At 41.2% G+C, this 25,556-nt stretch overlaps 1 protein-coding gene across 4 annotated transcripts in view; it reads right to left on the bottom strand.

The window, feature by feature from the left end:
- The window catches only part of DICER1 (dicer 1, ribonuclease III), a 53,579-nt gene extending 28,362 nt beyond the window's left edge, over positions 1 to 25,217 (bottom strand). Inside the window, exons 1-11 of one of the 4 annotated variants that reach the window (XR_014155526.1) lie at positions 24,940 to 25,217; positions 14,113 to 14,179; positions 12,834 to 12,929; positions 10,400 to 10,592; positions 8,892 to 9,054; positions 8,228 to 8,358; positions 6,721 to 6,855; positions 5,154 to 5,314; positions 4,690 to 4,858; positions 2,365 to 2,837; positions 518 to 650 (exon numbers count right to left, since the gene is read on the bottom strand). Coding sequence is in view for 2 of the 4 variants with exons in the window: in XM_081857854.1 (XP_081713980.1) it covers positions 518 to 650; positions 2,365 to 2,837; positions 4,690 to 4,858; positions 5,154 to 5,314; positions 6,721 to 6,855; positions 8,228 to 8,358; positions 8,892 to 9,054; positions 10,400 to 10,543 (1,509 nt within the window). In the remaining 2 variants the exon portion in view is untranslated. Of the gene's footprint in view, positions 1 to 517; positions 651 to 2,364; positions 2,838 to 4,689; positions 4,859 to 5,153; positions 5,315 to 6,720; positions 6,856 to 8,227; positions 8,359 to 8,891; positions 9,055 to 10,399; positions 10,593 to 12,833; positions 12,930 to 14,112; positions 14,180 to 24,939 lie in introns of those variants that run through there. The other 3 variants (XM_081857854.1, XM_081857852.1, XM_081857853.1) reach the window with 3 other exon arrangements.
- Between the last annotated feature and the right edge of the window lie 339 nt (positions 25,218 to 25,556).

The following is a 25,556-nucleotide window of genomic DNA, read 5'->3' as shown; positions in this document are numbered from 1 at the left end:
ACTTTTGCCAAAGTGTAAAACTAAAGCCCATTATATTTTTCTGGGGAGGAGGAACCCAGTCTGTTAAATTTTATCGCTGCTTTTAGGGGGGGGAAATGTTTTAAAAGTTGCATTTTTCTTTGCATTTCATTTTGTGTGTGTCATTCACACAAAAAGAACTAAAACTGTATCAGTATTTCAGAAACAGGGCATTTACAGTACCTTCACGGAGACTGCAAATCTGATATCAAAGTAACATTTTGAAAAATAGCTAAAGTTTTAAACCAGCAATAAAATTTTTCATTCTGTAATATTTTCAACATAAACCTTAGCTCATAAGCAGTACAATTTCAGCCAGCTGTTGTTTGTCATTTTTGTTTTAAAATTCAGGTTTGGTTCAGAAACTTGTATGATTCTACATATTGATCTATAAGAACTATGCAGAATTTGTAAGATGCAGAATCTCTGGACTTTGCAAAGGTTCTAAAGGTTAAGCAACTATACAGCATTTTTGTACAATTATTTTCATTAAAGTTACCTCTTCCTGCTTTCGGAATTCTACTTCCATCTGTTTACTACGGGGCTGATTCTTTCCAATGCCATGTCCAGTTATAAAATTGCTGCTGATGTAAGCCAGCTCTGGGTCTTGTTTGCCAGCTTCTTTTATCAACCTAAACACATTATACACATTTTGGAAGTAGTTGAGAAAATAGTTGAGAAAATGTAAGCTAATCATCTTTTTGATATCAAGGTGGCATTTGCATTTAAAATTCTTAAAATAAATTCCTCCAGTGGTTCTATACCCGACACAGAGAAAGACAGCCTTACTTTTGAAGAACATTTAGTTCATGTATTCTTAATGGTCCCAAAGTCTAGAACAGAAAATATTATATCTAACAAGTCCCAATAGTGAGTGCCTATTTAGTAGGGACTGATCGTCACATAACCCCACCATGCAGCAAAACCAAGGTTCTTATTTCTGAGAAAAGCAATCCATAGGAAATTCCTATTCTCTTGGAAACCTGTTCCTGGATTTAGTCATTCTGATAAGCTTCCACTGGCTTAATTTACACATTTTACCCACTTGACAAGGGAAGATTGTTTTAAAATCCCTCATGCTTTAAATGGCCTGTGGTTCTAACAGCCTCTACAAGTAGCCATGGCCAGACCTTGCCCTGCCCTACATTTCTATGAAGGAGACTGCTGCCATATATTCACTCACAGCATTGCTTCTCTTTTCTTTGGCAGAGAAATCAAGGAAATTACAAGTGTTTTCCTTTCTTGCTCTCTCTGCCAGCAACTAATTTTATCCCTCACTGGGAAGTACCAGAACACATATGATCACATGGTTTGCTGTACAGCCATTCAGATGGCTTTGTATGTCTATAAAGATGGCATGTATGCATGTATATAATATGGAATCCTATCTTGAGAAACATTTTATAAGAAGCGATTGCTAAAACAGAGCTACTAAATGAAAAGTTTGTCATTCCTACCCCCCCCCCCCATATATATAGAGAGAGAGAGTGGAATTTTCTACTGCTCTTTTTTCCCCCTGCAGTGGCCTTTGGTTCAAAAATGAAAGAAAAGTTCAGTCTTATGAAATACAAAGATCTTAAGTAAAATTCTTTTAAATCATAATGAACACTTCCAATTGACTCCTTTCCTCCCTCATTTCAATAAACCCAGTTTTTAAGAAGTACTATATGCAAATAAATTTTTACGCAGTATCATTTTCCCTGCAACTTTCCCCCCAAACTAATAATTTGTAAGTAGAAGTAATCTGTTCATTATTTATTTACTGTTTTAGTTGTTGCTTTGTTACATATCTTGTATACCATAAAGCAGCCCAAATTAAATTTGTTTCTGTTAACAAGGCTTTAGTTTTTCCGTTTATGAAGACGACATGAATTGTGGCAATACACAAAACTAGTCAGGATACTTTTAAAGAGAAAAGTGGAAGTTGTTTTATCTCTATATCCCCACATACATACATACATACATTAGTGCCTTTTTCTTATTACTCTGTATATTAACACCTTTGCTTGTGTGCCTGGTATTTGTGGTAAAAAAAACTTCTGAATTCTATTTAAAAATTATCCTAAGCTTTTAAACAGTTGATAACTGCATATTCCACATAGCCTTACTACATTTAAATCATTTAAATATATTTAGGTTGTTTTTGCTAATTTTTAAGGGTTTTTATGTTATGTTGTGGCTATGTCGACCATCTTCTCTTTTTTATGAAGTGTGGTTTGCAGAGATTTGCAAAAGCTAGCAGGCTTCATGAGCATTTGGACATATTTCTTCTATAATTCCGGATTAACGTTCAATTAGCTCTTTTGCAATTCACAATATTTTTAATTTTTTAAAAAGAAATCATACCTGTTCAAAACAACTGCTGTGTATCTTCTTTCCACAAAAATAATTCCACATAAAATATTAGTAAAGGGAGAAGGAAAATTAGTTTCCGTTTTCTCTTTCTCCTCTATTTCTTCATCTTCGTCCTCATCCTCAGAATCACTCCAGGACACGTAATTATCCTGATTCCGATTATTATACCACTCAACACTTTCAAACTGTTGCCGTTCATAGGGCTTGTATTTACGCAAAATTTCAAGCAGTTTTATTACTTTTGGGGTTACAAATTTCAGGTCAAGTGAGGCAGGTGAGAAGTGCTCTTCACAGAGTGCATGTATTTTCCTTAGGAAAGTATCTGTAAACAATAAAAATTTCCTGTGCAGCTCCTCTTGCTCGTGCTTTATGTACTTCTGTAGCTCTCTCACCATCATTCCAGCTACTTTATCAGCACACCAGGGTCCCAGAACAAGCAACACTGCTCGGCAGTCTGACAGTATCTGCAAACAAATTAAATTCATCAGTTTGGTATGGCTCTGTAGCAGTCGACACAGCTTACACTGAGCCTGCAAACCATTATTTAGAGCAGGGGTCGGCAACGTTTTTTGAGGCTGGTCCGGTCCACTCCCCAGCAAACCTCTCGGTGGGCTGGAGCATCCATGCCCACGCCCAAGCTATTTCAGGTCGCAAGAGCGCTGGAAATAGCGTGTGCACATGCGCTCCTCTGTCCCAGAAGTGAGCCGGAAATAACGTATATGGGCGCTCCACCGGGTGAGGAGCACCCGTGCGAGTGCGCACTCGCTATTTCCGGTGCACTTCCTGGACGGAGAAGCGCCTGTGCACGTGCACACACGCTATTTCCAGCGCTCTTCAAACCCAGAAGTCGGTCCCAATGGCGCAAAAAAAAACATGGCGCCACAAAAAAAAAAAAGCACAGAATCCCCATGCCAGGAAACTCATGGGCTGGAATCAGCCCATGGGCCTTAGGTTGCCGACCTCTGATTTAGAACCGCAATGCACATTTGCTTCTTTGTAGATAAACTAATGATATATACAGTGGTACCTCGGGTTACATACGCTTCAGGTTACAGACTCTGCTAACTCAGAAATAGTACCTTGGGTTAAGAACTTTACCTCAGAATGAGAACAGAAATCGTGTGGCGAGAGTGGGAGGCCCCATTAGCTAAAGTGGTGCTTTAGGTTAAGAACAGTTTCAGGTTAAGTACGGACCTCCGGAACGAATTAAGTACTTAACCTGAGGTACCACTGTAAAGGGATTACTGTTCCAGATAAGTATATTTCAGAATGCAACAAAGGAAGGGAATGAACTGCATAGCTACATTTTCCTGGGATTTTGTTTTTTTAAATCACACATTGGTCTGGTTTGATAGCTGACCAGATTCTGAATGCTAAAGGTTTAGCAGAGAGACATGGCAGCAATTACAGAATTGTGCATCAATACTTGTTACCATACTTTGTGAAGAACCTGCAGTTCTAGGTAAGACACACGAAGGAGGATTCATCTAGAGATTCGGAAATTTGTTCCCATGTGTTTTCACTTTGCTAGTTAAAAATAGCTTTCACAATTTTGTTAGTTTCGTAAGCAATATTGTGGAAACACCATGGGGGTGAAGTGGGATAAAACAAATCAGTACACCTGCAGCATGATCTAAGGATATTATGCGCTAACCGTAATTTGTCTTGATGTCCAAACTGCACAAATTATCATTACTGCAAACTACAGTATGCCTCCATAACAGAACCCGAAACTCATTGTGTCACACTGGTTCAATATGCCAAGGAAAACTATAGTTACCATGAAAAAGGCTGTGAGGGAGGGAATTGGAACACCCAGGAAGGTGTGCAGATTAGAAATATACAAGTTCATAAAGCAAGTTCATGACTGAAACAGATCACAGTCTGAACTATTTTTTCTCGCTCAAGTACAAGCTGCTTGTAGGGAAACTCTTGGAAAGTTTCTACTGTGTATTTGTTCAGATGTCATAAAATAATCTCAGACTAGGTAAAATAAGGGACAGATTCTAAGACATGTAAAATTTTGTGGTACTGAGCAAATTAGCATCAAGAGTGACCTCAGTCCCCTGCCTACCACTTGGTCATTATTTGAAGTGCACTTTCTTTCCCATACTTGGCTGAAGTACTAAAGTCTGATCTTCTGGAGAAGTAGCTGAAAATGTATGCTACCTTGCCAAACTGATTGTCTTAATAATGAGTACGAATAATTTAAAAGTGGCAGTATTTCTGGAAGAAAGCAGTAAATATTTCTATTAAGAGGTTAGACCAAACTGCAGTTAAGCAATGCAGAAACAATGATAAATAATGTGCCCATACCTGTTTAGAAATTAAGGTAGAATCTCTCTCTCTACACAGTACAGATATGTTGCAATCATTCAGAAAGTGAAGTGCATCATCCAACTCCGTTAACAACTTTTCATAGAGCCCACTTTTGTCAGCATATGGTCCACAATCTACCACAATCTCACAAGGCTGAGAAGTATACCTTTAACACAAACAAACAAACAAACAAACTTGTCAGCCACATTTTAAGCTGCTGTTTAAATGGCACAATTACAGATTTGGCAATTCTAAAAAGCTATATGGGCTGCACAGCAGAATACAAATTCAACCTGGCCTTACTTTAACGAACTAGGTTTAAAGAATGCCATTGAGTGTTTAGATTTTTATTTAAAACAACAACAGCAGCACACCAAGCATGTAGATATCAAGTCACCTCTTCCAATGTAATTTTTTTATGAATGGTATTCAACACAAAATTCAAAAATAACAAAATGTACCTGTCCAAAACCACTAAATCAGTTGCAGTTTCCGCACTACTCTTTAGAATGTTCTCCAATTTCTGAATCTTCTCTTCCAACTCTGCTGGATCACATTTCCCATTTAAAATGGAAGCTGTTAATCCTAAAATTCGGGGGCATGATGGACAACTCTCACAAAGCTGAAAAATAAACCAGAATAACCCGCAAGGTTAAGTTTGCTCTTAAGTAGGGTGGGGGGGGGATCCAAATCAAGAAAAGGATCCCAGTGGCGAACAGTGGCATTCTGCACCTTCTTTTCCAGCATGACACAAATCCTAGAGGTCAGCAGAATGAAAGAGAGAAGAGGCTTACTGAACTCCTGCAGGGGGGATGAAAAAAAAGAGTTCATGCCTCACACACATGCCTGTGTATCTGAAGAAGCGTGCATGCACACGAAAGCTCATACCAAGAACTGACTTAGTTGGTCTTTAAGGTGCTACTGGAAGGAATTTGTTTTGTTTTGACTATGGCAGACCAACACGGCTACCTATCTGTAACTACACATAAACCTGGTGACCCGAGAACTGGAATTGATCCTTCTAATATTTTGATATTTAAAAGTAACAGGACTTTTGTTTTAAACAACAACTTTTCAAGTTAGTGCAGTAGGGTAACAGTTTTGAAGTCCTAAAGGTCATGTGATCCTAAATAAGAGAAAATTAATGTAGCTTCAATCCCTCAACTGCATGCTTCCAAAGGAGGAAGCCCAAGAACTCTGCAGAATCAGGTGCAAGCCCGGGTTCATTGATTTGTGCAATGTAATGGCTACTTAGTAAGCTCTCCTGATGTTTCTGATTTAACATTTGGCAATGAGAGGTCACCACAAATTTTCTGCCAACTCGTTCACTGGATAGTTTCAAGGAAGCCTGCCAACATTTAAAACAGCATCTAGTACTCCACTTTTAGACCTCCTTGATGGAACATGTTTAATCAGGCCATTTCCACCTTCATTAGCATCCCAAAACTTAGAGCAGGCTTCTGACTCTGTTAACCATTACAGTCGGCGGTGACTGAAGAGAACTTCGAAATGTAACAGGCACAACTATCCTTGCACACTGAGGACAAAAATAGTTTATTATTGACCATTCTGTCTGCACTGGCTCCGTTCCTTTTCTTTTCCAGTCACTTTGCAGCATCTGATGAGCAAAGAAATGCAATCCCTCCACCCCAATCCTTGGCAAGTGGGAGAACTATTTCCTCAAGGGAAAGCAGCTGGCACAAGAATGAGAGGAATACAGAGAAGGAGGCTTGGTGTACACTGAGTGAGCCACAGTGCCCACATGGGGGTAGGAATGCAAGTCAAGGCGACAGGAAAGCACACACTTCAACCAGTGCTGCCTATTATGGTCTGTTCATTTATTCTAGAAGCAAGGGGGAGGTGGATATCCCCAATTTAGAGAGTAATCTGAAGGCCAGTCCAAAAACGGATAAAAATTAATAAATGCCAAGGTAAGTTAAATATTAATGCGTAATATGCAAACTCTTCAGTTTGCCTACTTATTTGTTTTGTCAGTGGTTAAAGCTATATAGACGGGTCACAACCTACCTGCATAATTTCTCGATAGGGGTGATCCTGAATTGCAAGATGGCACTCATCAAAAATAAGAAGATTAATGTTTGACAGGGATAAATGGTCATTTTTTAAAATATTCAAAGCGACACGACAGGTCATTACCAGAACCTGAAATATGAAGAGATGCAAGAAAAAAACTGAATGTTATTTTATAAGATTTTTAGACAGCATTAATAAAAATTAAGCATTCATTCTTCCCTCTATACAAAATGTAGATTAAAACAAACAATTGACCATTCACTTGTACCTGAGACAACATTAAGTGAAGTGCATTTTAATTCTGCCCAAAGGCCACTCAACTGAAATAAAATATTCCATTTCCATCTACTCTAAGGACCAAACTAGACTTGTGAGCCTCTCCAGGAGCTTTTCTGGCTAAAGAGTGGGGTATAAATCTTTTGAACATGCTGCTCAGTAGTGACTCCCCATCTGTGGAATGCTCTCCCCAGGAAAACACATCTGGTACTGGTTTTTAGGAGCCATGCTAAACATTTTAATCTACCCAGGTTTTTAGTGGTTAAGTAGTCTCTACTGTTGTGCTCATCTTTTAGTGGGCTGGGGTAGTACTGCCTACAGGTACTGGTATGAAATGCCTACAGATGACCTCCATAGCATTTTATACCCCGCCCATCTATGAAATGCCTACAGATGACCTCCATAGCATTTTATACCCCGCCCATCTGGCTGGGTTTCCCCAGCCACTCTGGGCAGCGTCCAACAAAATATTAAAATACAGTGGTCTGTTAAACATTAAAAGATTCCCTAAACAGGGCTGCCTTCAGATGTCTTCTAAAAGTCTGGTAGTTGTTTTTCTCTTTGACATCTGGGGGGAGGGCATTCCACAGGGCAGGTGCCACTACTGAGAAGGCCCTCTGCCTGGTTCCCTGTAACTTGGCTTCTTGCAGCGAGGGAACCGCCAGAAGGCCCTCGGTGCTGGACCTCAGTGTCCGGGCAGAACGATGGGGGTGGAGACTGTGCAAATCATCCTAAAAACAATAAAACCCTAAACTGTGACACTGGTTTATAATTTGCAGGGGCTTATGGTATATTAAAGCTATGGTTTTCCCTGTAGTGATGTATGGAAGTGAGAGCTAGACCATAAAGAAGGCTGATCGTCGAAGAATTGATGCTTTTGAATTATGGTGCTGGAAGAGACTCTTGAGAGTCCCATGGACTGCAAGAAGATCAAACCTATCCATTCTGAAGGAAATCAGCCCTGAGTGCTCACTGGAAGGACAGATCCTGAAGCTGAGGCTCCAATACTTTGGCCACCTCATGAGAAGAGAAGACTCCCTGGAAAAGACCCTGATGTTGGGAAAGATTGAGGGCACCAGGAGAAGGGGACGACAGAGAACGAGATGGTTGGACAGTGTTCTCGAAGCTATCAGCATAAGTTTGACCAAACTGCGGGAGGCAGTGGAAGAGTCGGACACGACTAAATGACTAAACAACAACAACATGGTATATTAATTTGCCTTACCTGATACTTAGCAAATTCTTGGTTCCATTTCTCTTTTGTCCATGCTTCAGTTATTTCCAAACTTGAATACTCTCCCACTTTGAGATCTGAATGCGTCCTAACAGTTGACACTTGCTGAGCAACTTGGTTTGCTGTATAGGGAAGAAAAAATGGAATTTAGGCAGCAAAGCAACTACTTTGAAATGGGATTCCAACTGTGTACATGCAATCATAGGGGTGATTCCATAGCAAGCATTTAGTGTGTGATTGTCATGCTTCATTCACTCACATTTTACAGGGCATCCATAAAATGCAGTCAACCAATCATTGTCATCTTTATTTTCTCTGTAATTCTTCTATTTTTACCCATCAAAACATTTTACTTTCAAAAGAAAGTTTTGGCATGGGGGGGGTGTTAAACAAGCTTTTAATTAGTGCTAGGTGGCCGTGCTTTCTTTTTTTAATTAAACAAACTGGTTAGGACCAGAATTAACATTCCTGTATTATAGTGTTAACTGTAGTATAGCACTATAACACCGTAATACAAAATTAACATTATAAAATTATGGTACTACTTAATTTGAAAATGCTATAGTATTGCCCACTAATTTTATGGTACAGTTTGAACACTTATCCAATCCTTTATCAATTATGTCCCGTACAAAAATGTGTATTACTTCCTTACCAGAGTTGACCAAGAATACTGTTCTTTTTCCATTTTTGTTAAAATCTCCCCTGATCTGATAAGACAGTTCTTTAATGAGTAGTACTGCAATAAAAGTCTTCCCTGAGCCAGTGTTTAAACAGACTATTGTATTATGATCCAGAGCTGCTTCCAGCAGTTCAACCTGTATTGGCAAATACAAAACGTTTTTTTAAAAAAGAATCCTTAAAATTACATGTAGACAGGTTTCAGCTGACTCAATGAAAGACAATCCAAGACACAGATGTCTCTCTGATGTATCAGCCAAAGAAAGTCAATGAACTGCATACCTAAAACATCTAAAAGTCTATCTGACATTTCTCCTTCCACCCTGTGATATACCTTTTGGAATTTTTCTGTGAACGCTTTACACATGGAATAGTTGCAGTACAGCAAACTGTCATGTAAAGTTTTCAACAGGACCTTAAGATCCTTATCCCCTGAAATCCTATTCTAATATAACTTTGTTGTATGGATGAGCTTACAGGAGTAGTTACATAAAGACTTCAGTATGAGCAACAAATGGCTTACCTAAATCAGCTCTAAAATATTTAGTATTCAAACCTTGAAAACAACTGACGTTGTGTGAATTTTTCATAAAAGTTGTAATTTGCCAGAATCACTTTAAAATGCAGAGCAGTGTTCTTGAAACATGCAGTTCTGAAAGTTTTACTGAGCTCTTATTTATTTAGAATGCTTATGTTCCGCTTTATATCCCCATATATCCTCATCATCCCTGACCACTGGTCCTGTAAGCTAGGGATGATGGGAGTTGTAGTCCCAAAACATCTGGAGGGCCGAGTTTGGGGATGCCTGTCTTAGAGGCTCTCAAAGTTGTTTTAAGACTTCCAAAATAAAAATCATACTTAAGTCTGATATCAAAACAGAAACATCATATGATGGCAGGATTATACAAGTGGCATTTGCTGCGCTCATCTTTGTTTTTTCTTGGTGTTTCCACATAGTTCCTGTCTACTAGGCAGTAGAGACCAGAAGAAGTCCTCTGAGGCAGGGGAGGGGCTGAGCAGCGGGAATCATTCAGCCCATGACAAAGGCAAGACACAGGTGACATAGAATAATGATAATAGAAAAGAAAGTAGTTCCATTTATGCAAAGAGGAAGATTGCTTATTGTCACAGATGTTTCCTCACATATTTTCATTCACTCTTATTTATTTAATCTTCATCAAAGTAACAACTTCATGGTAAGACTATGAGCACTTTAATAAAATACTCTTCTGTTTAGTCAAATATCCCTCAAGTGTGACAAGCTAATTGCTGGCGCTATAATAAATTATCTCAGTAAGCCAAAGACGCTAGTGCTGATATCTTCACTGCTTCTAGTGTTAGTGAAGAAGAGAAAAGGGTATATTTTCACTGTAGTTCATTCTAATGGAAATGCATGTAAGTCGGATACCAGCCTCATGGTCAGTCTCCAGGAAGCAGCCAGATTTCATTTTGCTTAACAAATATTAACATTGTCATTAGTACCTGGTATTTTCTTGGTGTGTAAATATTATCATGAATTGCTTCTTGTTGCCATGGAAGTCCAAAAAAAGGACCCATTGGTGAGGAAGCAGGGGTCATGAGTTGTAGTCCTGCCATGCTGAGGAACTGCAAAGCAGGGCTTTTCATTCATTCATCCAGTGTTTCTTTCATTGCATTTTTGTTCCAACACAGCTTACTGTGAGGGGGGAAAGAGCGTTGAAACCAGTTACTAATCATATCTTACAGGATAAAAACTAAAACGTTTACAGTATGACTTTTCCATTCAGGTTTTACGTTTTTAAATATGCCCATGGAATCTTCAAAGACAAACTAAAGGCAATATTCCAGACTTAATGTATGATAAAATTCAGTTGAATACAGGCAGCAATGCTATCAATAATAATAATAATAATAATAATAATAATAATAATAGTGTTCTCAATGTTCGAAACAAGTCATATAAATCATATCTCACTGCAAGTGCTATGTAAATACTCACAACAGCTATGTAAGTAGTGCAAATGGGCACTAGGTAATGCCTAAAGTGGCTTGCCTAAAGTAACTTAGGGAGTTAGTAGCAAATATAAGATTAAACTGGCAACCTTCCAGATCATTGCTCTTTCACCACTACATTATATGAGCTCTCCATCCTGGATAGATTATGTTAATCACTTAAGGACTAACTCAACTATATTTCATGGACTTTCAACTTGAATTTTGCATGCCTACCTCCTTATGGTCTTGTGCAGTACACCAAAGAATATCATATAACTTTTTTAAAAATCCGTAAATAATTGAAAGGTTATTTCCACATGCCACGGTTGGAAAATTGAGACCAAACAAGTAATGGAAAGCACCACAGATATACCCAGCAAACAAGGCAGTACCCACTTTCCCTATAATATTCTCATTCAGTGCAGTTAAATGAAGAGGAACTCAGATGATGAAAATACTTGTAATCCTGAGTTATACCTGTCCTTGCTATTCTCCAAATTAAAGTGGAATGTTCTCTCAACCTACAGCACTTAACAACAATTATTCCACTACGTTCTCACCGTAGATTGCTAGGGGCGGTGTGGGGGAGAGGCTCCATTTAATTGCACTTTGAAAAGATACTAATGCTATAAGCCAGTGGTTCCCAACTGGTGGTCTGCGGACCTCAGAGGCTCTGCATTACCCACCCAGGAGGTGTGTATTAACATAACAAAAATCACCATAGAGATATCAACATTTTCAAAAGTAGTGGTTCCACGACTTGGCTTTTGAAAAACAGGGGGTCCACAGTACTTAGCTGATTGGGAACCACTGCTATAAGCAATTAGTATTATTAATGTCAAACAATCACTAAACAATTGTGAAGTGATTTGAGAACTTATTTTAAAGAGAAATGTCCACAAACAAGTTCAAAATAGGTATCACCTCTAACTGCATTGGTGAAATTGCAGGATAAGCCACATCACCACCTACAACCTTATCCAATCTCTGCCTAGAGTGCAAATTCTATGTGAAGGTATTGAAAGAAAGAATGCTTGACAGGGGAAGATAGTTTGCAATTGCTTTACCCTACCTGATCCCTTAACCATTGTTAAGATACAGGGCACACACTGGTAAATAGTGATATTAACTTCCAGCTGCCACAAGAATAGAGTTCATGGACTAAGCTCAATATAAAGTCATACATATATTTTGTGCTTTGCATTAGTTCAATTCTCTTTATACCGGTTTTGATTTTATTTTAAGGGGGCATTAACTTCAAACAAGTATGTTGCAAGTACTTAATTATACCAGTTTTCTCTGTACAGAAAAGAAAACCTAGATATTGGAAAAGCTATGAACCAATAAACATATGAACCAATAAACATAACCACAAAACACCACTTTAATAATAAGTGGTATATAAAGTTTCAAAACTAAACTCCTCAATTTAACACTATAGATTGCTTTTTCAGAAACCCAAAAAGTTTTTAGAATTATTAGCAATATACAGCAATTCCAAAAAAAATGGGGGCTGTGGGGGCCATTTCAGACACGAATTTAACCTCTCCGGGAAAATCTGAGCTCAACAGGAGATTGGAGCTTCACAAAGGCGCTGTGAGCTCCAGAAAAAACACCAAAGGGAAGTTTTGGGTGCTAGGGACCCAGCGGTACCCCTGGCGTATCTCCCCAAAGGCGAACAATCCCGTAAAAGGGTTTGGAAGCTTGAGGGGATGGAGGCGCGGGTGCGATGGGGGTCTACTCGCTACCGCTGTTGAGCGAAGCCTCTGGTTCCGATGGAAAGCTGAATATTTGTGCTGATGGAACGATCAGAAGAGACCAATGCTGAATTCCTCCCAATAGTCGTAAGAGAAATTGAGCAATGTGATTTGAAGTTTTCTTCCCAAAAAATGCAAGCATTACGTAGACTATTTAAAAAGATAGTGATTTCTGATTGACTTACCATATTAGTTTCTGTGCCCTCTAAGTATATGTTCTCTGAACTGCATTTTGACACCATTATATCTGCTTCGAGGCTAACCACATTGCTGCTCAGCTCCTGCTCAATCAATATAAGAAAACTGTTAGCGAAGAGTTAAAATACTTTTACAAATACTAAGGATAAGATTCCATTCAAGATTTCAGTCAAAAGTGGATTGCTATTTGTAGTTTCTCTTTAGAACAATCAATTTATGATACTCAGATATAAACTGTGCATAAACTGTGCTACTGAATTTGAAATAATGTGTTATTAAAAACAAGAAGGGGTGGAGAGAAAAGAGTTAGTTCAGTCCATCTTTGGATGTGCCAGCCCTCCCTGCAACCCAAAATGTCATTTTTTGAGAGGGCTGACAATGACGAGGATGGAAAGACCCAAAGGAACTCCTGTATAAGGAGCCACATATGCAGGAAGGGGAGGAAATAATGCATTAAGTGACCATATTGACCCTAAATAGTTTTTGCTAGATTTCAGAGCTTTAAAGCTAAGTAAAGAAAATTATCAGGGTAAGCCCTGTGTTACACCACAAATCCCTTGTATCTAGAAGCTGGATAATAGAAGTTCCTGAATGAGTATTTCCTCCACCACCCCAATAAAAATGAAAAATATTGTTATTAAAAAGATAAACTCTTCAAGCTTTATTTTATAATGTCAATAAATTAAGTAATACAAAATTGGTGAACATGGCCGATATACAACAATAAACAAGCATAATAATTCTCCATTAAATAAAGACAAATATTAGTTTTAAAAGGGAGTCCTTTTTATATATGGAGCAGCAGGGATGATGGCTTCTACTCTTTCTACAGATTGAATAAAAACGTGTATATTTATACTTATCAAAATGACTAAAGCAGCAAGGTTCCCAGCCATTGTAGAAGATACATATAATCATTTTCTAAAATACGGATGCCATTTTTAAATAATTATCCTTGAGAATTTAATAAGATCATCATTTTAAATGTAAAAAAAAAAAATCCATACTGGTAAAAATCATCATTGATTTGGTAACCACAATATAGAGTCAAAGTTTTACATTTTATGTACTGAATGAAAGACAATTTCCTACTCCTAATGAACTGTTCGGGGGGGGGGGGAATAGTATGCTGATAGCAGGTCATTTTTAAAAGTTAAAACGAAGTCAGAATAAAAGGAAACAATCTTAATGAGAACTTCTAGCCAAGTAGCATTTAAAAGTTAAGGAGACCATAGCATTAAGGAGCACACGTAAGCATTTTTCTACCTTGAATCTTGATATTGAGCTTATCCAGAGTTTCCAAGACTGTAACTTTGTTTCAAACCTAGATATCCTAGAAGGCAATAAAAAGAGCACATTTTCAAAAACACTAATAAAACCCAACCACACCATGTAATACTCTTCATCCTTGCATGTTTAGCTCTGGGGAACAGCTCTAATGTTTAGCTCTGGGGAACAGCACATTACCCTTCAAGAGTCCTTTTTGGCCAATGCAGACAGTGAGTGTCTGAAAAATCAGCTTAAGGGCCTGAACATATTTGCTTATTTTCTACTTTACCTGTTAAAATAATTGTTCACTAACATCACTTAGGTTTACAACTGGTTCTACTTCACTTGCTGTCACTATGAAAATGAAATCTTAGGGAAACTTAATATTCACTTTGGAGGAATTGCTAAGGCAATCCTTCTGCCAGACAGAACGATTCCTACTGTCTTCCCCACTTCACGCTATCTGCTGTTCTGGGGTTTCTCCTGACCCACCAAAGCCATTTGGGGGGCAAGGGGGGGAGCCCTGATACGCAAGCCGAGTTCCTTGTGCAGGGATTCCACTGATGGGATTCATTAGTTGAAAACAGCCCTATGCTATAGGGCAGAAGTGACTGGCATCCATTTTATTGCAAATTTCAAACACAACTACCACATTATTTATTATACATACTGATAAAAATGGCGAAACAGATAACCATTGCCCATTTGTGTGTCCTCATTGGCAATTTGTGTGTCTTCATGTAAAAGAAGGCAGTGTATCAACAACCCTTTTCCCATTTCACTAGGAGAACGGTACAGAAATCAATGGACACATTGGTTTTAAAAATTAAATGTTAATTGGCTTTTCAGTTTAACTGTTCTATTTCCCATGCATTTTAGCCAAGTGAAATCAAATTCTTAACAGCATGATTCTAGTCTGTGTAGTCCAAAAACAGCCTATTTAGCAAAGAGCAAGACAAAATTCATCCACAGGAGTTGAAAAAGCAGTTCACTATCCGTGAAGAATATTGAGGCTATTATCAACAGCAGCTTTGGGGTGTGGGTATTCAGGTTCACATTGGGAAAGTACCAAAACAAAATATCCAGCCAGAACTGTTAATCTTCCTATCTCAGCTGTAACCCAGATCAAGGGGTGGCATGGGACACCATTACAATTTAGATGGTCCTTCTGCAATGAACATATACCCCAATTTGTGACAGAAATTCAGCACACAGCATAACACACTATTTCATGTCAGACTACACCATCTTCTTTCCTCATAAATTTATTATACGCTTCCCGCTAAAGCAGGATGGGGAACCTGTGGCCCTCCAGACGTTGTTTGACTCCAGCTCCTATCATCTCCAGCCACCATGGAAATGACAGTCCAACCATATCTGCAGGACCACAGATTCGCCATCCTGATTAATCCCATGCTGATTGTGTGAGTCAACTGATTATTCCACACTGCAAACCAGGTGAAGATACCAGACCTTGAAAAGTTTGCAGATGGCTGCCCTTGCTAAAACTATGGCAAAACCACAGGAATCTCAGCTGTAGTTTCTGCCCAATGTTTCTGTAATAAATAGGTATGGTTATGCCAATGAACACAAACCTGCTTCCTTTCTCCACAGCACCCCTGCGGTTGCTTTCAATCCTGTAAAATTTCACTGAATTAAAACAGAATTTAGTCTACCCTGGCAAGATCAAAGGTAATGCTGGCTTTCATTACAATCAGAACATTTGTCTGAACAGAAACAATTTCATTGGTCTGTCCCACCTTGACACTGGTAACTCATCACTTCAATCGCCAAAATATTTAAGATTAAGATGGGGGCCATTAGTTTTCCTCAAAAGGGGTGTAAACAGAAGAGTAGAAGTGTAGCTGACAGAAAAATAAAAATTGGATACTGCTGCCCTCGGTGCAGCAGGCCCTTTCAGTTCCTAAGCTAACATACTGCTAGACAGGCTTCATGCAAAAGACTGAGCCAAGTTCTAGTAGGAAACTGCAAGCTTACATCATATTACCATGTCGATTGTGTTGGTGCTCTCCTCTGGACAAAAGGCCTGTTGCAGCAGGCAGGCAGGCAGGCAGCCAGCCAGCTAGCTTCTGTTTGATGGTCAAAGTCATATACCATTTGCCAGGAAGCATAGCCTCAAGAAGCAAAACTCCTGGTCCTAAAGCAGCAGCACTCACCAGTAAATTTACTTTACAGATAAAGATCCAATGTAAGGAAAAGAAATATCTGCTAAGTACAGAGCATGCTGTTTTCCATTTTAGTTCTTTATGCAAGGAGAAAGATTGTGTGACCACAGTACAAAGCCATGTGTGTCATATAAATGTGTTTTTATTTGTGCAACTGCTAGTTTAATCCTAGCATACATGCCCAATAATAATACGTCCTATGCTCTAAGAATATTGTAAAAGTTAAAGGCTCCATATTGCTTCTTAGTGCTGGTCCTTTAAAATGCAGACACTGAAATTTGGCAACTCCTTAGTTTGGAGTACAATGAAACCTACTTAAATTTTAGAATTCCAAAGCTATCAAAGTTTAACATTAAAAGCTTTTTTAAAAAATGCACCGGATTTTTCAGGATGCAATTACTTTCAAATAATAATGTGAAATATGAGATTTTGAACACAAAAACTATCTAGAAATACCTTTAACACTTTCCCTCCAACTGTTAAATCATTCTCTTAAGAAAAAAAAGGTGATAAACCAAATTGAGACTAATCTTGCAGTCAGATCTGCAGAGTCAGTTTTTTCCATACTTTATAAACTTAGGACTCACTGATATAAGCTGCCTTTTCCATAACAACACTAGAGGCAAATGGTAGAGCTGGGGTATTTTCAGAGCCTCAACCATTTTTTACTTCATGGGAGCATAGCAGCTGCCTATGTGTGGTTTCCAGACACAAGATTTGCATAAATGTAAATCATATACTTCTCTTTTCTACACTACTGAGTTGGAGCTGGCAAACTGCCAAACTATTCAAAGGAAATGTGTGTTCAACTCATTAAGGAATGGCTGTGCCACATTTCTCAGCAAGGAAGCCCTTTAAACAAGCACTTTCTATGCAGACATCATCGGCCCTAGCTAATTTTCTTAAACATGGGCTTAAATGTCCCAGACCTGTAGCATGGCATGGGTCTTGAAACTTAGGAAGCTTCCCCTCCCCCCGAACACAGTACCCCTCCCCTACACCACCTGGAAAGCTTCAAGCCCCAGAACCACTGCCAAGAGATCAAGCCAGTTACAGCTCATGGATGTTTCCTGCTCAAACCAAGAGTCTTGTGCATACAGCTGGAGAGGCTTGTATCAACTGCAATCTGGATGCTGAAGAATTCCCCTTAGTGAACTCACTTGGGCAGCTAATGTGAGCAAATCTAGCAACTTCTGGAGGCCAAAGGCAACTTATAAATTATCTTCTTGTACAGGGGAAACAATATCCACTGTTGAGGCCGGAAATAACATACATATAGCACATGGGTCACTAGAGTAATTCTCAAAAGGCTCCCAATTTTATAAGGCACTTCAAAAGTTTACCCTAAAGGGGCTATAATCATATATTGTCTGGAGACAAAATATCTTGTCACCATTCCCCATTCTACTGGTTGTATCGGGACAGCAATGGAGTCTCGGTCATTCATTCCCTGAGATAAAAAGGTGAAGTGCTAGAAACTAGGATAGAAACGCCAAAACAGTCTAGTCGCCACTAGGGGGGCGGGTCAGCAACATTTTATTTCTTATTTTGATAAGCATGAACTCATACACAATTCACATGAGTGACACATTGCTAATATCACATTTTTATCAGAAATGGCTAATACATGCTTAATTTGGTGTTGACAATAAAAATATTACTTGTTTTCAAAACACTCTACTTTATTGTTAAACTCCTTAACATATACTTTGATGCTTCAAAGCACATACATTTCAGTAATCCTTGAGTGTCAGCCAAAAATGGCACCCAGACTTGTTGAGGTGCGCAATCATCTATTCATTTGATTTTGCTACCAAAAAAAGTAGTCATACCTCGGGTTGAATGTGCTTCAGGATGAGCGCATTCGAGTTGTGCTCCGCAGCAACCCGGAAGTAACGGAGTGCGTTACTTCCGGGTTTCGCCACTTGCGCATGCACAGATGCTCAAAATGACGTCAGGGGCATGCACAGAAGCGCGGAAATGTGACCCGTGCACGCGCAGACACGGGTTATGTTTGCTTCCAGATGCGAACGGGGCTCCAAAACGGATCCCGTTCGCATCTAGAGGTACCACCGTATGCCGCATTTGAAAACTGAGTTCAGCATGCAAGTGCAAAGTTTCCTTAAGAGCATAAGTCATGAAAACGTCTTTCATGAAAGGACAGTCAGTCTACATGTGGATGCCTTGTTTCCATATCCAGGAGATCTATCCAAATGGTTGCCACTGACTTCAGAACTCTGTTCATTTCCTTACGCCAATTTGAAGGAAATGTGCTTTAAAGTTTATTTTCCCACATTTTCTTCCCTACCAAACTTTCCCCAGTGCATTAATTATATAATTTATATATAATTATATACATTTATGTGTGAAGGCAACATTTGGCATATTTGGTGGCATGCCATTCTGTTGTGAATTTTCAAGGTACAGGGGAAGACTTTTGCTTCAACTGTAGCATTTAAAGCGGCCTTTACCAACCTGGATGGGGCTGATGTAATAGTTATACAGTGGTACCTCGGGTTAAGAACTTAATTCATTCCAGAGGTCCGTACTTAACCTGAAACTGTTTTTAACCTAAACACTTTAGGTAATGGGGCCTCCCGCTGCTGCCACGCCACCACACGATTTCTGTTCTCATCCTGAAGCAAAGTTCTTAACCCGAGGTACTATTTCTGGGTTAGTGGAGTCTGTAACCTGAAGTGTATGAAACCCGAGGTACCACTGTAGCCCAGAGCATGGTTTCAAAAAAATGTGGGTTGTTAGGTTCCAGCTGCAATCACATCGTACACTTTATACCGTATTTTTCGCCCTATAGGACACACTTTTTCCCCTCCAAAAATGAAGGGGAAATGTGTGTGCGTCCTATGGGGCGAATGCAGGCTTCAGGAAGCTATCCGCAAGCCTTGAGAGCCAGGCGCGACTTCCCGCGGGCTCCCAGGGCTTGCGGATGGCAGCCTGCGGGCTTTTCAGGGAGGTAGGGGAATTCCCCCACCTCCAAGAAAAGCCAGGAGAAGCCCCGCGCTCTTTAAAGGGGTTGCGCGGCTTCTGCAGGCTTTTGCGAGAGGTGAGGGAATCCCCCCACCTCGCAGAAAAGCCAGGAGAAGCCGTGCAGCCCTTTTAAAGAGCTCACAGCTTCTGCCGGTTTTGCGGGAGGTGGGGGAATTCTGGCTTGGGAACAGCCTTGCTAGCCTCTGCAGGACAGCGGGGTGAAGGCACCCCGTTGCCATGGAGAGGCTTTGCGCGCAGCCGTCCCCAAGCTAGAAGAGCGAGACGGAGCCCTCCGTCTCGCTGGTCTGGCTTGGGAACAGCCTTCCTTTGCGCGCAGCCATCCCCAAGCTAGAAGAGTGAGACAGAGCCCTCCGTGTCGCTGTTCTGGCTTGGGAACAGCCTTGCTAGCCTCTGCAGGAGAGCGGGGTGAAGGCACCCCGCTGCCCTGGAGAGGCTTTGCGCGCAGCCGTCCCCAAGCTAGAAGAGCGAGATGGAGCCCTCCGTCTCGCTGTTCTGGCTTGGGAACAGCCTTCCTTTGCGCGCAGCCATCCCCAAGCTAGAAGAGGCAATAGAAGCCGTGCAGCCCCTTTAAAGAGCGTGCGGCTTCTGCGGGATGTGGGGAATACTCCCAGAGTTTGTCAGGGCTGGTGGGGGAAGGCTTGCGGATAGCAGTCTGTTCTGGGAGCTGGGGTCGGGGGAAGCTCGGGCTTTCCCCGCCCCAGCCCCTCGCCTGGGGGGGGAAATAATTTTTTCCCCCTTTATTTTTCCCCAGAAAACTAGGTGCGTCCTATGGGCCGGTGTGTCCTATAGGGCAAAAAATACAGTATGCCTCTCAAGCACTCCCTAGCTGTGCTCTTATAGGCTGTTAAACAATTTCTTTGAATACAGAAAGTTTGTTGTAGCACTTCCAATTGCTGGATGTTGGTTTATTCCATAGATCAGGTTAGCCTTCCACATTTATGCCTAATTAAGCAAGATCGGAAAAGGAATGTATTAAATGGCTCTTGCCCTGTAAAGGTTACATATGACTGAAAAGAATGAGCTCACTCTCACAGATTTAGTTTAGCTTGGCCCACTCACAGCTAAACTATCAGAAACCAGATACAGGATGCAGAATACCAATTTTGCATCCCTATCACCCACTCAAGTAGTTTCAGCTAAGGTTAGAAGCATGTGACTAATACTCCTAATTTGGAAACACTGACTAGCTCTCTGCTTCTCTCCAATATATCTCTTGGGTTCTAGATTGCAACCACCAGAGTTCATTAACTTGTCATGACATTCATTGTTTTGCTTCAGATAAAAGCATCTTCTAAAACCACCACCATAATTTATTGATCTGTCCACTTTGTGACAGGATCAATCTTGTGGAATTTCTAACTTCCCCTTGAAAGATGAATGGGGAGCCTGTGACCCTCCATATGCCGTTGGACTTCCATCAGTCACAGCCAACATGGCCAATGGTCCAAGATGATGGGGGTGTAGACCAGCAACATATGGAGGGCCACATGTTCCCCATCCCTGCCCTTTTTTAAAAAAAATGCCTGCTTTGACAGTATGATTATTAGATAAATGATTACATTTCTTATTACATTTATTACCTGCCCTTCACCACCAAGACTCAGTGCAGGTTACAACTATTTAAAATTCAGTATTAAAAACAGTTAAAACTAATAACAGGACTATGGTAATGTTCACCAAATTACTACTGCTGCCAACACTTCTTGGCTAGGAGCATCAACAATCAGAAAGAATTGTACAGTGGTACCTCGGGTTAAGTACTTAATTCGTTCCAGAGGTCCATTCTTAACCTGAAACTGTTCTTAACCTGAAGCACCACTTTAGCTAATGGGGCCTCCTGCTGCTGCCATGCTTCCGGAGCACGATTTCTGTTCTCATCCTGAAGCAAAGTTCTTAACGTGAAGCACTATTTCTGGGTTAGCGGAGTGTGTAACCTGAAGCGTATGTAACCTGAAGCATATGTAACCCGAGGTACCACTGTATCAAGTCTAATATGCCACTCTGAGGCATTACTATTTTTTTAATGATATCCTTCGCAACATGTGCCCGATTCAGCAAGGGACTATACAGACAGAGAAGCAGGTATATTCATGCATATCCTAAGCTGGAGGGGAAACTGCATGCATGGACAGGGAAACTGCTGCACATGATTCCCCAGAGCTGCAGCATAAATCCCCTGTGCAGCATAAATATAAGATTTGGATAAGCGATAACTTATCAGCAAGGAAGAAAAACCTAGAATACCTAGAACAAGAAGATGGTCAGAATTCCTAATGTTATAAAAGTCTCAAGATTTCAAGTAATTTTTCATAAATATGCACCTCAATCCAGCTAGGGGCTCTCAGATACACAGGAAGTAGCTCAAAACACAAAATAATTTATGGGCTCATTCAAAGGAAGGGCAGGATATGAATTTAATAAATAATAGTCGTAAGATGGGTCAAGTGTTCTAGCCCTTAGAATACTGAAGCTCTCTGGTCTCAGGTATACTTTTTGTTGTAACTGAATTTCTAGTAGGTATCCTATTTCATTGTGAGTCGCCTTGAGTTCCTTCCAGAAGAAGAGTAGAATACAGATTTTTAAAATAAAAAAATGATTTGACTCTCATACCCAAACTTTCTAACTAAGGTACACAGTTAATAAAAGGTGAAAAAATATACGATCTGAAGAGAAACCAGAGTTCAAAGAAATAGTTAAAAGAACTAATCATTTCTGGTTGTGAAGTCAGCTCAGCAATTATTCTTTTGGCACTCTTAACATTGTGGCAGTGTCATAACTAATCTCTGATGGTTTTAGAGTTTGACTTGTTGAAGAATCAGCTTCCATTTAATATATTTTCAGTAAATGCTAAAAGGCTTATTTCAATTTGGGAATGATATAATCACACAGTCCTGATAGATAGTTCTGACTGTAGTCCTGACAGCACCTGTCCACCTCCACCAAGTCATAGCACTAGCAATTACATCCACTTCTCTGCAGTTTACATTCAAATACTATGGCTCTTATGGGCTTGCCAGTTCTAGTGACAGGGCATTATATTGGCATAGAAAGTAGGCTTCTGGATAGTTTCCTCAAAAAGAAGCTTTATAACCTCTTCCAACCTTCACAACTTGCCCTTCAAGGAGTAGAATTGTACTCAGAGACAAATTACACATAACATCAAGAGTGGGGAACCTGTGGCCCTGAATATATTGTCAGACTCATTTCCATCAGTTTCAGTTGGCATGGTCAATAGTCAAGGATGATGGAAGATGAAATCAAACAACTTCTCGAAGATCTTCTGTTCCCCATGACTGCTTTACAGAGTTGCCTGCAACTTGTTCCTTTCCTTTGCAACGAATATGGCATTTGAAATTGCAGTTAGGAAAAGAGGAGATTAATTAACCCTTTCTCTGCTAGTAATTTTGCCTTCCCAAAATTGCCTCACCCATCAAGCGCAGCAGAAATAATGGTGCAGAGATTCTTATCAGGCAAAGCGTGAAAAGACAAAGGTCTTGAAGCAGCAACAAGTGTCAGAAACTGTAGTTAACGGGAATCAGAACTGTAGAGTTGGAAGGGACCCTGAGGATCATCTAGTCCAACCCCCTTAAGAATTCATTCCTCTTCCCCAGCAGTAGCAATGGGCACTTTTGTTAAAGCTGTGAAATTTCATTTACCCCTTAAGTTCTTTAAAGGTGATAGGTGATACTATATATTGAAGAGAATGCATAACATACAATTAGCAGTGAATCAGGATAATACTTGTAGAGTGTTACCAAGGGGCAAAATTGCTTTATTGTTGCTTGGAAGAACAAAAAACCTCATGAAATGTTACTGGATAAACTGTAGGATCACTGTTCCATAGCAAACTATCAAACGCATAGCCCAAATATAATGAGCATGAAGAGAGCTAGCTTCTTCCCATTACTGAGACTGTAATGGGCCAAGATTATACAGAATATAAAATACTACCTCTGTATCATGTGATTAGTGTCTTCTTACACTCATCAGCAGCAGAAAATTTGCTACAATACATCAAGGGAATTCTGCTTTAAAAATCATGCCTTTCAAAAGATTACTCTACCACAGTAAAACATCCAGTTTATTATTTGGTGTTACTTAAAACTTGATTGATACAGTAAACACCAGTAAACAAATCCCCACCACCACCTTGCCCTTACTATGAAGTTACAATTCCAATCTTCTCATGGAGCCACGAGGGAAACATTAGAAGCAGCAGTGAATAAAATTCACATCTTTTGCTCAGAGGGATGAGAAGGGAAAATGTATTTATTCCAAGAAAACTGAGTTAATTTAAAGTGTGTGTGTGTGTGTGTGTGTGTGTGTGTGTGTAAAAGAAAGAACCCTCCTGTTATCCCAACAATGCCAGAGACAGACAGCCGGAACAGACGTGAGGCAGCAGCGTGCCCAGGAAAAATTGAGGTTACCAGACACTTCTTATTTATTCTAGCCTCGTTGACATGGATCAATGGCAGTCACTTCAATTCAAACCCCTGTAAGCCCACAGTGTTATAGTGAGACCCCTTATTTCTTGGGACATTGTGTTCTGGTAATCCTAAAGGACAATGGATGAAGTAGGACAAGGAACTGGGAGGAAAAAAGAAGAACATGCCTGCGAAAGCCCATTTCTGCTGCTGCTGCCCTGCTATGGCCCACACAATTGGCTGGGGTGGGAGACAAGGAAGCACATCTAGCTGCTCTCTTAATGCAAAGTGTGGCAGCCTCATGAATTATACCAGTAGGAGCACATGGACGCTGAACATCCCTCCCCTCCATATCCTGATCCATACCTCATTTTTAAAAAAGAAAATGGAGATGAAACAGAGTCTCACAGACTCCAACGAGACTTGCCTCCACAGTAAGCAAAGGCTTTATCGAGCACCACCATTCTTTTTAAAACAATAAAGACACAGGATGTTTTATTTGGCATTACTGCGGGTGTTTAAGACAGAAATGTGCCAATGGCACGGGTGCTTTCTCGGAACTGCTGGGTGAAACTTAAAAGCTGCATCCAACGTTCATCACGCTCAGCGCACATGGCTCACATGGCTCCCGTTAATACCAGTGGATCTACTCTTGAGAAGGAACGCAGCCTTAAGGGGGAAGCATTTCAAATTCATGGGCGGGTGGCTGGAGAGAGAAGAGCAATTGATCCAAAAAAGAAAAGAGAAAACGTTGGAATTCTGAACCTCTCTCCCCCCGGGAGTTCGCCAAACTGAAGAAAGCGGGATATCCCCGGGGAGACAAAGAGCAGCGGGAGGAAGCTGGCTGCGTGTGGGGAGGAGGAAATAAAGCGAAATAAAGGCGACACGGCCGCCCACCCCCTTTAGGGAAACGGAAAGGAGGCGGATTCAGCGGAGCGGAGGCCCCGACCGCGCCGCCTGGGCGAGACAGAGACAGACACCGGGAGGGAGAAAGCGAGGCTGAGAGGAAGACAAAGGCGCCCTTCTTCCTCCTCCTCCTCCTCCTCCTCCCACCCGGCGGCGGCCCACAGCTCCGCTGAGGGGGGAAAGAAAGGGAAGCCCTCCCCCCGGCAAGTGCTGGGCTCCAGGGCAGGCCCCTTGAAGAGCAGCCAAGCGAAGGAGGCGAGGGGGTTGTGAGGGGAGGAGAAGGGCCGGGTGGAGCCTCCTACCTGCCAGGCGGGACCCAGCCTGGAGCTGCCCCGGTTACAGGCGTCGCCTCATTATGCCGCTGCCGCTCCTTCCCCCGCTGCTGCTGCTGCCGCCGCCGCCGCCATTTCGCCGCCTCCGCCTCTTTTAACTGTCAGGCTCCTCCATTCACCTGGGCCCGGTTAGGACAAGCCTTCTCCCCGCCCCTGCCTACGCAAAAGGAGCTCCACCCTCCTCCGCCTATAGGGCCCGACTCTGCGCTGCTGGCGCAGAAGCGTTCAGAGAATTCGGGACTTGCCGCTGCCTTCGCTATACGTAGCCCAGCGCACAGGAGAGAGAGAGAGAAGGAGAGAAACCACACTCGCCTCAGTTTGCGCCGATGAAACGGCGGGCGCGATTGGAGAGGAGGGCCGGGTGAGAGGTGAAAGGTGGTGGGGCGGACCAATCGGGTGGCGGGAGGCAGCGTAAACGGGTAGGGGGCGGGGCTTCGCTTGGGCAGAGGCTCGCGTGTGCTGATGGCTACGGTTCCGGCTTGCCAGAGCGCTCGCTTAGTGATGGGAGCGCAAGGGAAGCCCTGCTGGGTCAGTCCAGCAGCCCGTGGTGGGGAACCCGCAAGCAGGACCCTGTGGCTTCCAGCAGT

The sequence above is a fragment of the Podarcis erhardii genome (assembly GCF_964252035.2).
Source record: "Podarcis erhardii genome assembly, chromosome: 1".
NCBI lineage: Eukaryota > Metazoa > Chordata > Lepidosauria > Squamata > Lacertidae > Podarcis > Podarcis erhardii.
This window is presented reverse-complemented; position numbering and strand designations above follow the sequence as displayed.